General features: G+C 37.7%; 1 protein-coding gene across 2 annotated transcripts in view; it reads right to left on the reverse strand.

Moving 5' to 3' along the window:
• Window positions 1-163: 163 nt before the first annotated feature.
• The window catches only part of sardh (sarcosine dehydrogenase), a 57,985-nt gene continuing 42,297 nt past the window's right edge, over window positions 164-15,851 (reverse strand). For both annotated transcript variants that reach the window (XM_081355214.1, XM_081355215.1), the window contains exons 17-21: window positions 13,639-13,732; window positions 10,149-10,311; window positions 8,797-8,965; window positions 5,564-5,699; window positions 164-1,021 (exon numbers count right to left, since the gene is read on the reverse strand). In XM_081355214.1, coding sequence (XP_081211340.1) covers window positions 866-1,021; window positions 5,564-5,699; window positions 8,797-8,965; window positions 10,149-10,311; window positions 13,639-13,732 — 718 coding nt within the window. In that variant the 3' untranslated portion in view covers window positions 164-865. The remainder of the gene's footprint in view (window positions 1,022-5,563; window positions 5,700-8,796; window positions 8,966-10,148; window positions 10,312-13,638; window positions 13,733-15,851) is intronic.

Below are 15,851 nucleotides of genomic sequence, written 5' to 3' on the forward strand. Positions count from 1 at the left end.
AAATATAAATCTTTAAATGGCTTTACTGTCACTTTTGATCAGTTTAATGTATCCTTGATGAATAAAAGTACTAATTTCTATCAACAAAAACATTTTTTTACTGACCCTAAAGTTTTGAACGATAGCGTATGTTTTCCTATAAGACAGAAAAATACAAAGAGTTACAGATTTCACAAAATTAGGTTTTATTCTTCATAAATTTTTCAAATTTACACTTTCCATTTATATAACATATAAAGTTAAACAGCAGTCAGCTTCAAGGCCAGATTTTAGAAAGAGTTTTTACTATTATTAATTATTACTAGTAATGAGGAAAATAAGTTAAAATACCATAAAATATTAATTTAAGTAATTTAATTTGAGGGAATAAGCTGAAATCATGTTCGGTTTCTCTTGTTCTGTCAGAAAAATACAGCGTACAAGATGATTTGTAACATGTACACAAAACAGACCTTCAAATTTAATTCCATAGATGTATATTTGGCAAACATTCATTAATCCCTATTTTTAAATTTGACACGTGACCACTGAATAACATCTTTGATGCACAGCTATTCAATGAAAAACTCACAAATGTTCAAACCAGCACAGAAAAGTAAGAGTCAGACTCATGATTACTCACTAAAATATGATTTTCTGAATGTTTTCTTTATGAAAAAGATGCAGTTTAAGGCTCAGGAAGATGCTGAACACTATTACACTGAATAACCATTTTTTAAATTTTTTTATTCACATTAGTACTTTGCTCTTCTATGATCCGTGATGGTGAATCATCCCTTTAAGACAGTTAATATAATAAATCCAGAAGAAACAGTCATTTGTTTTGTCCAGGAATGCTGATGTGTTGGATAAAGGTCTGGATCAATTACATTCTGACCTCGTGCACTTGTGGAGAGCCGTAGATCCCCTTAAGACGCTTGTTTTCGGGGTCGAAGGGTGATTTCAAGTGAGCCGTAGCTTTGTACATGACGCCCATCCTCTCCAGCGTGAATTCACCACTGCGGACGAAATCAGGGCTCACCTGCGAACACAGACACATTTGAGTTGAAATTAAGATGGAAATATGATTAAAACTCAAATTTATATCAGTGTCAAGCCATGCAATGCAAATGAGGTCTGCTCTCCTCACCTCCCTCTCTTTCTATCTTTCCCCTCGTGCTCGCTCTCTGTCAGGGGTTGCATCTCTTTTTAATTAAATCTGAAGAAGCTGCAGGCATTACCCTGTGGAGTTGAGATCAAGACGCATTCGCTGGAAAACTAGCCTGACCTCTTTAAGTGGGCACATTGCAGCATTAATGGACACATTGGTAGATGTCCACTGATTGGCCCTGAGAATGAAGCAGAACGCTGTGGCTACAGTCACTAAAGCACAAACTATTGTGCAATGGCTCTATGTACAGATGAAACACACTGTTTGCTCATGTTATTAATACAGAGAGCAGTGTCTTGAGCTCCACATAGTCCTATGTGTATTTAAAGGTACAGTAGTTCAAAATATTAATATGTATTTAGTTTCTTCAGAGAATCACAAAAAGAGACAGAATGCTGAAGCTTCTGTTTTCTATACAATGAAAGCGGGCGTTTTATACAGGTTTATACCGATTTATACAGTGCAATAGTCGGGTTCTGGAAGGAAAAACTCCATTCATTTTCTCAATAACAATTAAAAGACAACATTTAAAGATTTTAAAGAACTTATAAACCGTTTAAACTGAGGAAGACCTAGGGTGTGTTCACACTTGGCATGTTTGGTTGGATTAAAGCGAACTCTGGTGCGACGAGACATACAACGAGAGCATTTATCCCAGAACACAGCATTGTTTTAGATGTTCGGTAAGTTTGGTCTCAAAATAGACAATATGCCGTAAAAGCCGATCAATCGGGTTTGTGAACATATCTCTATGCCTTTAGGTTCAGTATCTTTTGGTTTGGCGTTAAAATGCCAATGTGAACGATAAGCGGACCAGAACTAAATGTTTTTTGGTCCGGACCAAACTAACCAAGCGAACCGAGCTACAAGTGTGAAGTTGAACACACTCCTAATGTGAGCGACAAGGCTGTTAATTGATGGTATATGCTTTTATTAAAGCCATCAGCCTGCATTACTTTCTAATTAGGCCTATTTTGTAAATAATCATGTTTAACAGCTGAATTATCGGTGAAAAACTACATTACCCATGATTCTGTTAAAAAAGTATGTTCTATATGGTATGAAATTGAATGCGAGTAGAATGAATGAAATTTGGACGCACTACTTCAACCACGTTGTCACTGTCATGTGACCTACGACATCAGTTGAGTCGCTTCACTAGCCTGGTTTCCAATACAGATTTGCGCAAAACTTTTGCGATATTTTCTAAATGTCGATAAACACTATTTTTTCACTTTTCTATTAACCAATGTTATGCGACTAAAACATAATTTTTTCCTCTAGCGATAAATCAATCCAAAAATAATGGCGACGGATGTTGTAGGTTTACGTATATCTCAGCCACCGCACTCGCCATTATTTTTAACCGAAGAAGACGTAGGCGTGTTATCCAAGCTTTAAAGGCAAGGAAAGCCCCTTATACTTAGGAGCGGAACAGGTGTTTCTCCCTCCTGTCTGCTTCAAGCTCTTGATAAATTATGGCATTTCTTTGTTGTTTAGAATCCAGTATTCCCGTGATACTTTTGTCTTTTTATGTTTTCTGTCCAAACATTCACCTTCTTTAAAGAATGATCGACTTTAACGTACACCAGGTGACCTGTAAATGCGGAAAAACTGTTTCCATTGCAGTTTTAAAAAATATTCCTTTTTCAAATTGCCTGAAAAATCACCTCATGCGAGCGTAAACACTTTTTTTTTGCAATATATAGGATTTTTTTTTTTTTTGCGAAATTACATACTATATAGTATGTAAGTAGGCGTATCTGGACGCAGTGATGGTTCAGTGTAGGAGACGACTCTGAATGATTCACTGACCGAGTCGGATTCAAACTGCCAACTCACAAACAAGTTTGAAGCCGTTTTGTGACTCTTTTAGACTTACTGATTAAAAAGAACAGGTTCATTAGAGTAATTTGTTCTTGAGTTGGACATTATGGCTATAGGGCATTGTTCGTTGTTGAGTGTTCGAAACACTGGCACACACTTGAGATGAGATTTGATAAAAATGCATATGGGGTACATTTTAAATGATTTATTTTTACATTTGAAACCATTTTAGTCACAGTTTGAAGCCCTGGTCATGATAGCTTTGTGTGACAAAAATGTAAGATGTTTAAACCAAAGTTTAAGATGTTTCTAAATGTCTTCTTTTTGTCTTCCACGGTAGAAAGAAAGTCACATAGAAACTTTAAACTAGAAACAACAAAAAGTCTCATGCATGAAGTCTCAAGGTCTCTCTTCCATGAATAATACTTGTGTGACATTATGCCCAGTGATGTGTCTGTTATCGTCTTCCTCGCTGTGGAATGGAGATGTCTCAGTTCTACCTCCCCATCTGTCCCTCCTCATCTAGTTGTCTGTCAGTTAGCATTAACTACACATCTCCCTGTATCATGTCATACTTGTACACAGACTTCAGAGTGTGTCCAAGCATTACAACACACACACTCACATGGTCTCCCTTCACTCTAAACCATCACACACACACACTAATTTATGTCAAGCTCTCTCAAACCTTAATATTTTCAAGTATTTTCTATCTAAAATGTTTAATTAACCATCACACACGCGCACACACACACACACACACACACACACACACACACACACACACACACACACACTTAAATATACTTAAAAAATAAGTTAATTTCATTATAATTTATTACATAAAATGTAATATATTCATGGTTGAGAAACCTTGAGACATCATTCATAAAACTTTTTTTGAGTTTCTAGTTTAATAAATACATTATTTATTTTTTAATTTTGTACTTTATAGTTTAAATGTAAAAAGATTGAAACCTGCCTTTCTCCATTATTTAATAAATTAATATTACATTATATATATAACATTTTATTTCTTTTCATGGTTACTTATGTTAAAGGTTGTTTAAAGGTTGTTTTTCAGTGAATTTCCATCAAAACCTAATGTGTTATTTGCAGTGATCTTACGATGAGGTTTAGGTCGTAGCACCCACCGTAGTCCATCATTAGACACTGGATTAATGCAAATGAGCACTTGACAATAATGGCAGTATGAGCTCAGCAGAGAGCATGAGCCACACACACACACACACACACACATCCAACCCTTCATCTAATCATCACTCTTTAAATGACCCCATATGAGGAGCAACTCGCATGACTCACCCTGAATCATAAAAGCAGAAAAGGAAAAATGAGTGCGTATGCGTCAAAGACCCAAATCAGCGGAGTGTCTTAATACTTATCTCTTAAAAGTACTTGCCCAAGCTCAAGTTCAGTTATACTTAAATATCATGTTGATAATGACCCATTCTCATATTTTGATGTCTGATCTGACTGAGAGAGTAAAACAGTCGTTAAACCAACATTTTGTAGCACTAGCTGCAAAAAGAAAGATGTTCTTTCTCAGTATTTTTGTCTTGTTTTCCCAGTGCAAATATCTAAACATTCTTCAGTCAAGATACATTTACTTGAGAAGCAAAATTATATAAGACGTCAAGTCAACAAATTAAAATTTAGTTTTTACTTAATACAAGAAATAAATATCTGCAAATGGGGTCCAAAAAATAATCTTTTTTTCTCTTTGAATTATATTGATTTTTCATACCCCATTCGCATAAACTCATTTAATTGATACATTTTTCAAAAAACAAGACTTGCGTCTCTTGCACACTGAGTCCATGCGAAAAATGCAGAAAATGTATCCCGATCCGAATTATTTTTTTTTAAGGACGAAAGTTTCGGAGGCAGTGTTTAAACGTGATTGACAACGTGAGGTCGTATTTATTTTTTTAACGTGCGGAAATTTCGGATGACAATTTCGGACTCAGTGTGCAAAGACCTTACACTTGATTTCAGTGGAGTTAAAGCCCTGATATACTTCAAGCGAAGTCAAAGAACAAACTTGTGTGACGTCATTTCAAACTAAATCAGGCCAAAACAGAGTTCATTTCGTTCATTTGGAGTTCATTTCGAAGCAGCATGCCAAAGTGAACTTTCAGGAAAAGTTTGTTCCGAGTGCTAAACGCCTTCGAACTCCCTCAAGAAATCCCTGATGTATATAACTTTCTTCAGATAAACACAAATAAAGATTTTTAGAACACAAATCAATGCTTCCGGTCTACTCCTCGTTCATGAGAGGATTGTTGTGAAGCTCGCGCGTCAAGTACAGTTGAGAAGCACAGAGGACCGGCACTTGTGTTTCACAACACACTTATGCTCGTATGACTTTCACGAGGGCGGAAATATTTCATTTGCGATGAAAGATTTCAACATGCAGATTTCACAACAGATGATGTTGCATCTAACTTTTAGAAACTTTTTGGAAGAGTTCCTATGCAGCCATAAACAGATAAACATCTATACATAGATAAATAGATAAACAGCTCACTAGTTTTAGAAAGAAAGCCATCGCACAGTACTTACCACACCACCGTCTGGGTTGCGAATATAACCATAGCCAATGGTCTTGTCAATGGCAAACCCAAATTCGGAGCGCCGCAGGTGTCCCACAGGAACCCCGTTGCGGAAAATAGCTTCCAGACCAAACATTGGCACTTTCCTGCAGGAAAAACAAACAACACATTAGTGCTGATCAAATGAGGATCCCTAAATAACATGAAAAACTGCATGGTATTTATGCCAGATCCTAGAGGCCATATTTAGATCTGGCTGTTTGATTTTTAACTTCATAAAGATGATCATAGATTGATTTCAAATTCTACATTCAATTTCTTCAAACTGTGTTGGATGGAGTTGTTTGGGCAATATGTAAAACATTGGATTGCTGAAATATTTACTAAGGCTCATGTCAGGTGAGAATGAAGCTCTAAGCAGACAATCATGAAGAGTGGTGGGCAAAATCTCCTTGAAAAACCTTATCAGGCAAATGTAAGGTGACACATTATAGCATTATTTCGGCATTACAGCAATTATTCACTTTTAAGCCAGACGGTCTGTAAATAAATGTCAGAAAACTTGCCAGATACCCGAGGCTATGAACACACTGATAGCCAACATAATAGCCTGCTGCTGCGCTTTGAGTTTTAACCCTTAAGATCACATTCAGGAGTCTGCATCTGCTCAATCGATGCTTCACTGTTGTTGTGATGTTGTAAAGCAAAATTGAGCAATTAACACAAAAATGATCAAAGTCAAGGTGCATTAAGTGATTTCTGAGAAACACTGTTTGTTGACACTGTTGATGTCTCTTTATCATAGCTGAAGCGAAGCAAAATAATGCTTTGTGAAAAATAAAGAGAAGATGACGAATTAAAGATAAAAAATTGTTTATTGTTAATCGCCAGCAGCAGCTCCAGACAAACAATGACACTCATGTTACTGTAGCTAACATTACAACAACAGCAGCATATCTTGGTTCTGTGAAACACAGCAAAAACCAATGTTACTCAGGTATGAAGCAGAAACAACACAACCTTGCCGTCTGTTTTCAGGCCTTCAGTCTCCACTGCGCTGGAAAGCTTTTCTAATATTAACGCGGGTCCTAAAGCTCTTGCCTGATCATAACCTTTCTTTTTCCAGTGATATTCCTCTGACCTTTTCTCTCAGCCATTTTCTCTTTCTTCAAATCTCCCTCTTGCTCTCTCTCTCCTTCCCCATCATGAGTGGACACGCCCCCTACTGCTGATTGGCTCTCTCTTCCCTCTCCCCATCATGATTGGACACAGCCCCTACAGCTGACTGGCTCTCTCTCTCTCCTCCCCCATCATGAGTGGACACGCCCCCTACTGCTGATTGGCTCTCTCTTCCCTCTCCCCATCATGATTGGACATGCCCTCTACTGCTGATTGGTTCTCTCTCCCCCATCATGATTGGACATGCCGCCTACTGCTGATTGGCTCTCTCTTCTCTCTCCCCCATCATGATTGGACATGCCCCCTACTGCTGATTGTCTCTCTCTTCTCTCTCCCCCATCATGATTGGACATGCCCCCTACTGCTGATTGTCTCTCTCTTCTCTCTCCCCCATCATGATTGGACACGCCCCCTACTGCTGATTGTCTCTCTCTTCTCTCTCCCCCATCATGATTGGACATGCCCCCTACTGCTGATTGGCTCTCTCTTCCCTCTCCCCATCATGATTGGACACGCCCCCTACTGCTGATTGTCTCTCTCTTCTCTCTCCCCCATCATGATTGGACATGCCCCCTACTGCTGATTGGCTCTCTCTTCCCTCTCCCCATCATGATTGGACACAGCCCCTACAGCTGACTGGCTCTCTCTCTCTCCTCCCCCATCATGAGTGGACACGCCCCCTACTGCTGATTGGCTCTCTCTTCCCTCTCCCCATCATGATTGGACATGCCCTCTACTGCTGATTGGTTCTCTCTCCCCCATCATGATTGGACATGCCGCCTACTGCTGATTGGCTCTCTCTTCTCTCTCCCCCATCATGATTGGACATGCCCCCTACTGCTGATTGTCTCTCTCTTCTCTCTCCCCCATCATGATTGGACACGCCCCCTACTGCTGATTGTCTCTCTCTTCTCTCTCCCCCATCATGATTGGACATGCCCCCTACTGCTGATTGGCTCTCTCTTCCCTCTCCCCATCATGATTGGACACGCCCCCTACTGCTGATTGTCTCTCTCTTCTCTCTCCCCCATCATGATTGGACATGCCCCCTACTGCTGATTGGCTCTCTCTTCTCTCTCCCCATCATGATTAGACACGCCCCCTACTGCTGATTGGCTCTCTCTCCTCCATCATGAGTGGACACGGCCCCTACAGCTGATTGGCTCTCTCTTCTCTCTCCCCCATCATGAGTGGACATGCCCCCTACTGCTGATTGGTTCTCTCTTCTCTCTCCCCCATCATGATTGGACATGCCCCTACTGCTGATTGGCTCTCTCTTCTCTCTCCCCCATCATGATTGGACATGCCCCCTACTGCTGATTGTCTCTCTCTTCTCTCTCCCCCATCATGATTGGACATACCCCCTACTGCTGATTGTCTCTCTCTTCTCTCTCCCCCATCATGATTGGACATGCCCCCTACTGCTGATTGGCTCTCTCTTCTCTCTCCCCATCATGATTAGACACGCCCCCTACTGCTGATTGGCTCTCTCTCCTCCATCATGAGTGGACACGGCCCCTACAGCTGATTGGCTCTCTCTTCTCTCTCCCCCATCATGAGTGGACATGCCCCCTACTGCTGATTGGTTCTCTCTTCTCTCTCCCCCATCATGATTGGACATGCCCCTACTGCTGATTGGCTCTCTCTTCTCTCTCCCCCATCATGATTGGACATGCCCCTACTGCTGATTGGCTCTCTTCCCTCTGCCCATCATGATTAGACACGCCCCCTACTGCTGATTGGCTGACTCTCTCCTCCCCATCATGAGTGGACACATGGTGGACTACAAGCTGATTGGCTCTCTCTTCCCTCTCCCCATCATGATTGGACACGCCCCCTTCTGCTGATTGGCTTTCTCTTCTTCCTCCCTCATCATGAGTAGACACACCCCCTAATGTTGATTGGCTCTCTCTTCCTCCTCCCTCATCATGAGTGGACACAGTGCTGATTGGCTACTAGTGTGTTGTGCTGGTCGGTCCGATCCGTTTTCTCAGCATTTCTCAGAAATCGCGTACTGCACCTTTACACTCCTGTTAATTTACCATGTTAATATTCAACACTCACTCATCAACTGTGAAACAGACGATTCGTCTGCGCAGACCCTCAGCCTTTTGGGCCTCCAACGCCTTCCGACCCAGGAAGGGAATGGAGGTCTTCATTTTACAGGTGAATGCAAGTCCCGCCTCCAGTGGCGTGTCATCAGGACGCAGATCTGCATGCCAATGCCTGTAACCTGATAGAGACAGACAGTTCATTCAAAAATCATTTAAATAATAATAAAACGATTCTTATGTTCTTAGAAAATGGAATCTTTGTATTCATGTTGTTTTCATATTATATTATAAAAATGAACAAAAAAGTTTGATTTATTAATTCTAAAAGTTATATATATATATGTATATATATATATATATATATATATATATGTATATATATATATATATATATATATATATATATATATATATATATATATATATATATATATGTATATATATATATATAAATTAATTTTAATTCAGAATTTGAAAACATGTTCATCATAAAAAGTGCATTAAAGCCATTGTCTGTATGAATTGCATTTTTAGATATTTGTAAATTATTAATAGCTCTAAAGAGCATCACGTCATTGAACTAAATTCAAAAAAACATTAAAACCCCTATCCATTATTACTAGCACACTGATGCTTTCACATAAACAGAGATGGACTTATTTCTTCATCATACTTCGTCATGAACTCAGGTAGAGTCTGAATACACAGTCTAGTAGATATGACCTACATAGTGAGCAAACAGTGAAGCTGAGTTGAGTCTCAAGAGTGCAGTGGAAGTGCTGAAGTGTACAGCTCCAGTAATGAGTTTTTATTGTGTCCAGCTGTCTACTTTTCCCTTTAATTCCAGGTAGAGCTAAATGCATAAGGGACACCTACCAACCTACAGAACTACTATGACCTGTGCTTTTACTGTCGCTGGTTCAGAAAAACTGCTGCGGTTCAGTTTAAAGCTGTATTGAAAGCAGCACTAAGAATGAATTATATATGTGGCTCTATTGGAGAGCTATACAATGATGTTTTATGCTTGCAGTGTGAATCAAAAATGCATCTACAGAACTCTAAACGATCAATCGAGATCTGTTGAGTGAAACTCTTAGTGGCTCAAACAATATTCATCAACAGAATCCCAGAGTAAATCAATCTTGACACACTAAAAGCAAAGTTTTACGATGTCACCTGGAGAAACACATCTCATAATGCATGAGGGATTGTGAAAACATCTTTTACCACTGAACTAGATTTTTAGAAGAAAATGTAAGTATTGTGCTTTGGATGGTTGCTAGGCATTTGCTTACTGGCCCAAGTCAAAAGAATATTGATAGTGAAACCAATTACAGTGTTAGTAATGACACTAAAGCATACCTTTCTCAATACTCAGGGAGTCAATGGCCCTGTATCCAGCGTTACAGATGCCGTATTTGGCACCGGCGGCCATGATGGAGTGGTAGACGGGCAGACAGGACTCTTTCGGGATATGAAGCTCCCAGCCCATCTCACCCACGAATGACAGACGCATGGCCCTCACCTACACACACACACGATGAAAAAAATGCAACGTTATAATACGTAAAGATGAGAATCCTGGATATTGAGTCCATTTTTATGTATAAGGAATGGACTCGTTTTCTTAGAGGAAGCTTGGAGCAAATCTAAGATAAAATAATTTCAACTATTTTCAACTCAAATATTTAATGTCCATTCATTTTTTATTTTCTAAGCAGTCATGCAATAAGCGGGATAAGGTGCGCGTCAGGTGGTCATTATCAAAAAACGTATAAGTGATAAAGGGTGTTAAAACCAAGACAGATGAGACTAAAAAACAGTGTAAGCATAATATATCTGAAGTATAATAGCAAATTTTCCATACAAACAAATTTTGCGGTTTGTAATGTTTCTGAAAGAAGTCTCTTCTGCTCACCAAGGCTGCTTTTATTTGATCAAAAGTACAATAACAATACAGTAAAAAATATTACAATACAATATTACAATATTTTATATCGTAATATATTTTAAACTGTAATTTATTCCTGTGATCAAAGCTGAATTTTCAGCGTCATTACTCCAGTCTTCAGAGTCACATGATCCTTCACAAATCATTCTAATATGATGATTTGATGCTCAAGAAACATTTCTCATTATTATCAATGCTGAAAACAATATTGTGCTGCTTGATATTTTTGTGGTGACATTTTGTCAGGATTCTTTGATGAATAGAAAGTTCAATCTTTTGTAACAATGTAAATATGTGCTCAATTCAATGTGCCATTGCTGAATAAAAGTATTTCTTTCAAAACAAAATTTTACAGACCCCACATTTTAGAACGGTAGTGTAATTTAAAGCTGATTTTAGTGTCGTAATTCCAGGTTAAATAATTTTCATGGTATACACACGTGACATATGTGACCCTGGATCACAAAACCAGTCTTATGTTGCACGGGTATATTTGTGGCAATAGCCAACAAAACATTGTATGGGTCAAAATTATATTTTTTTCTTTTATGTCAAAAATCATTAGGATATTAAGTAAAGATCATGTTCCATGAAGATATTTTGTAAATTTCCCACCTTAAATATATAAAACAATTATTTTTGTGAATGGATGCAGCACTATCACCAATAGAAATGGACAACTTTAAAAGCGATTTTCTCAATATTCCGATTTTTCTGCACCCTCAGATTCCAGATTTTCAAATAGTTGTTTCTCGGACAAATATTGTCCTATCCTAATAAACCATACATCAATGGAAAGATTGTGTATTCAGCTTTCAGATGATGTATAAATCTCAATTTTAGAAAAAATACACATAAGACTGGTTTTGTGGTCCAGGGTCACATATGAGGTGAGCTCATGTTCTTCTTCTGGCGTATCTGTCCAGCCTCGACTGACTTCACCCTTCAGAAAGCTCAACTGTTCATGAAACTGGGCTGAATACCGAACATACATTAACACCCAACCAGGGATCAGGATACAGTATCAACAGCGCTAAACAGTCACTTAGATAATAGGCTGGCCGCTCTCCAGAACCTGCAGCAGTAACAGACGCGCCGAGTGTGTTTGAGAAGCGGTTCATTGTGCCCGGCCTGAGATCATGTGAAGGACACCATTATCAGCCAGAAACAAGCACTGCGTTCACAACTGTAACCTGAGGGAGATGCAGTGAAGCATTTCTGGAGTCGAATTCAAGACACTGTTAGATTGGTACCCTGTTACCCACAATCCACTAGTTTTAGCCTTAGATAACCCATATGCAGACTGTTCACGGACCGCCTCATGCATATTCAGCCAAAAGCTGGCAGAAATTGGTGGTCACAATCTGATTGGCTGGCTTTAAGCAATTTATGTCAAACTGCACAGGTTTTTATCAGTTCGGCAGGAACACAGTTGGTATTTTTCCCGGCAGCCCTTCCAGGAAGAACTAGCCAATGGATTTGCTGTATGCAGTGTTCATGGCATCAAATCTTTGAGAGAGTTTATTCTTTTGAACTTTCTATTCATCAAAGAATCATGAACAATTTTCAGGAGCACAACTGAACATTTTAATGATATCTTTTGAGATGCGATAATCTTTTGAGAAATTGAGAAATAAAAAATTCTAAATGAATTAAAAAAAATTCTAATCAGCCAAGCAATCATTTATCAACATATTTATTCAAGATTCCATTTGATAATAGAAAACAATCAATTAATTTGCAAATGTATATTTATCTGCGATTATAAAATAAGTAAAAATGCATAATCGTATTTTTGAACAAATCTTTTAAATGAACGAATGATTCTTGTTTGATTTTATGTTCACTGAAGCCTCTTCTTGCTTAGGTTGCACTCATGGTTGTATTTGTTGCTCTGTTCAACGGGCCGCTGATGGAGGACAGCACCTGGCCAGGGGCCCCCAGGTTATTTGAGTCGGGGCCCCTGCTGTAAGCCTTTGGTTATAAAGGAAATAAATCTAATGTAACGTCTAATGTATGCATAAATAAATGTGTAATGGTGCTTGATACTATGAACTACATAAACTATAAACTATTTGGCTACTGTATTGTTATGCATGGCCATGTTCTGAGGTGAGTGGGAGAAAGAGTGTGATTGGGTAAAGAGATAAAAGTGCATGACATCAGCCAATAGAGTTGTGTGTCTATATTCGAATCACAAGAGCGGAAGTAGACCATCGGTCTGATGTGCAGAAACACAAACACACGTACACATGCATACAGAAAGTGTCCATGAGATTCATTGTTATTTTAGTTTTTATTAGGGCTGTCAAGTTTTTAATCTACTTAATTACATGATGTGCCGATTAATTAATTTAATTAATTGCAAAATAACCACATCAATTTTGGCTAAGAAATTACCCGCCAAAAATAATTTTAAGTCGTTATTGTGTTAAACGAAAAAACAAAACAAAAAAACAACATGTACACTGTGATTACAATTTCATAAATAATGCCATGAGATTAATGGGTCTTAAATGGATATTAAAGGTTCACCCTAAAAAGTCTCAGTATTTTTTGTTCATACAATAAAAGTCAATGGTAAACCAAAACAGTTTGGTTACTAACATTCTTCAAAATGTCTTCTTTTATGTTCCGCAATAGAAAGGAAGTCATACAGGTTTGAAACGACATGAGAGTGAGAGACATCACGCAGTGAGTTGTGTGATGTATAAGAGGACCAATGTAGGTCTGGGGTGGGGCATGTACGGTAAATGCATTAAATCATTATAACACGTTATTTTTTACATTATAATTGATTAAATTGATGTACAAGAACCACTAGTTAGAGCATGAGCAAATGTGTGAGACTGAGCTGGAACTGCAGAACGATGGAGGACAGGGAGAAGGAGGGAGCGTTACCTTGTGTCCAGCGGCGTTCACTATCTTGTGTGTGGAGAAGGGAAAAGCATCATTACTGAGGTCGGAGTCCAACACTTCCTGCAGAAGCTCACGACTGTCAACACACAGATCACACACTACAGTCATACAGCCATACCAACAAAATCAATACTTCAGAAATCACTATCAAGTTTTAAAGTTAGTGAAATGAACAAGAGGAAAGGTCATGAGAGGCATTTTCGTGATAACTTGTATTCTACCACTCTCTCACTTTCATAATTATTTAATAGTTTTAATGAAAAAAAAAATGTAAATGTTTATTTAATTTTAAAATGAATTAAATATGTACACTCGGAATATTCTGAATGAAAGTAGAATAAACACAGTGCCATATATATATATATATATATATATATATATATATATATATATATATATATATTATATATTATATATATATATATATATATATATATATATATAATATAAATAATAACAATTATACGGCCATTTACTTGAAAGAAAAGCACACTTTTTTTAAGCAAAACAGTTCACAAGAGGTTTGTTTGTTAAAAATAATAGAACTTTAATATAAAATATTATTTTAAAGTATTTTTTTTTTACATTATTAAAAAAACAGATTAATTAGTGAAATAAATACATTGAAAACAGAATAAATACAGTGGCACTTAAGCCAGACTTAAAATGTATTAAATGTCATTATATATATACAGTGCTATGCATAAGTTTAGACACCCATGCTAAAGTTGACTAAAAAGAGGAATAAAAAATCATATTTTGGAAATTGAACTTAATGCCTTAATTAAAAAAATTAGGAAAAATCCAACCTTTAAGGACACCAATTTTCTTTGTGAATGAATAATGTATCGTAAATAAATAAATGTTCTTCCTTAAAATACATGGTGCATAAGTGAGTACACACCTATGTTAAATTCCCATAGAGGCAGGCAGATTTTTTTTTTTAAGTATATATAAAAAAAAAAAAAAATTAGGATACTATGCATCCTGATAAAGTTCCCTTGGCCTTTGGAATTAAAATCGCCCCACATCATCACATAGCCTTCACCATACCTAGAGATTGGCATGGTTTTATTTCAGTTAGCCTAAAAGCTAGTTTGATTTGCATTGAGAGATGATCTTATGGAAAGTACTCCATGCCAATCTCTAGGTATGGTGAAGGCTATGTGATGATGTGGGGCTATTTTAATTCCAGAGGCCAAGGGAACTTTATCAGGATGCATAGTATCCTACATTTTTTTAAAAAAAAATACTTAAAAATAAAACTCTGCCTGCCTCTATGGGAATTTAACATAGGTGTGTACTCACTTATGCACCCTGTATTTTAAGGAAGAACATTTATTTATTTACGATACATTATTCATTCACAAAGAAAATTGGTGTCCTTAAAGGTTGGATTTTTCCTAATTTTTTTAATTAAGGCATTAAGTTCAATTTCCAAAATATGATTTTTTATTCCTCTTTTTAGTCAACTTTAGCATGGGTGTATTCACTTATGCATTGCACTGTATATATATATATATATATATATATATATATATATATATATATATATATATAATAAAAAACCAAATGGCATTTACTGTAGAGAAAAACAAAACATTTCACAAAAGGCAAAAAAGTTGAAAAGTGTTGAATACAAGAGTGTATATAAACGCAGCAAATTAACATAAGAGTCGTGGTTATTATTTTTACTATATATTCTTTATGGAGTGCATGAAAATGTTCCTATGTGTCACCATTTATACTGTCTCCATTTCATCAGGTCAGCCATCAGTCTCTCTCCCTTTCACTCTCTCCATCAGTGTTCCTTTCTATTTTCAACCCGCGGCCCTCGCCTGACCTGCTCTTTTCCTGCGAGTGTGTGTGTGTGTGTGTGTGTGTGTGTGTGTGTGTGTGTGTGTGTGTGTGTGTGTGTGTGCAATGGACTTGTTCTCGCTGCATCATTTGGGGTGACAGGAACAGCTTGGCCTGTTTTGCATTAGCATGTGTGTTAACAAAAGCAGAAGGATGGCCTGACGGATGTTTGCTCAAGTGCAAGAGTGTGTGTTTGACTTCATGCTACATGTATCTCACAGTACAGTTCTATTCCAGCAACAGACGAAGAGAAAAACATGATATCTGTGTGGGCAGAGAAGACCGGTAAAAAGGTTTGAAAAAGGTGAAGGAGGAGGAACAGAGTCAGGGGAGAGCAT

Source organism: Scardinius erythrophthalmus (genome assembly GCF_964197995.2).
Source record: "Scardinius erythrophthalmus genome assembly, chromosome: 23".
In the NCBI taxonomy this organism is placed as follows: Eukaryota; Metazoa; Chordata; class Actinopteri; order Cypriniformes; family Leuciscidae; genus Scardinius; species Scardinius erythrophthalmus.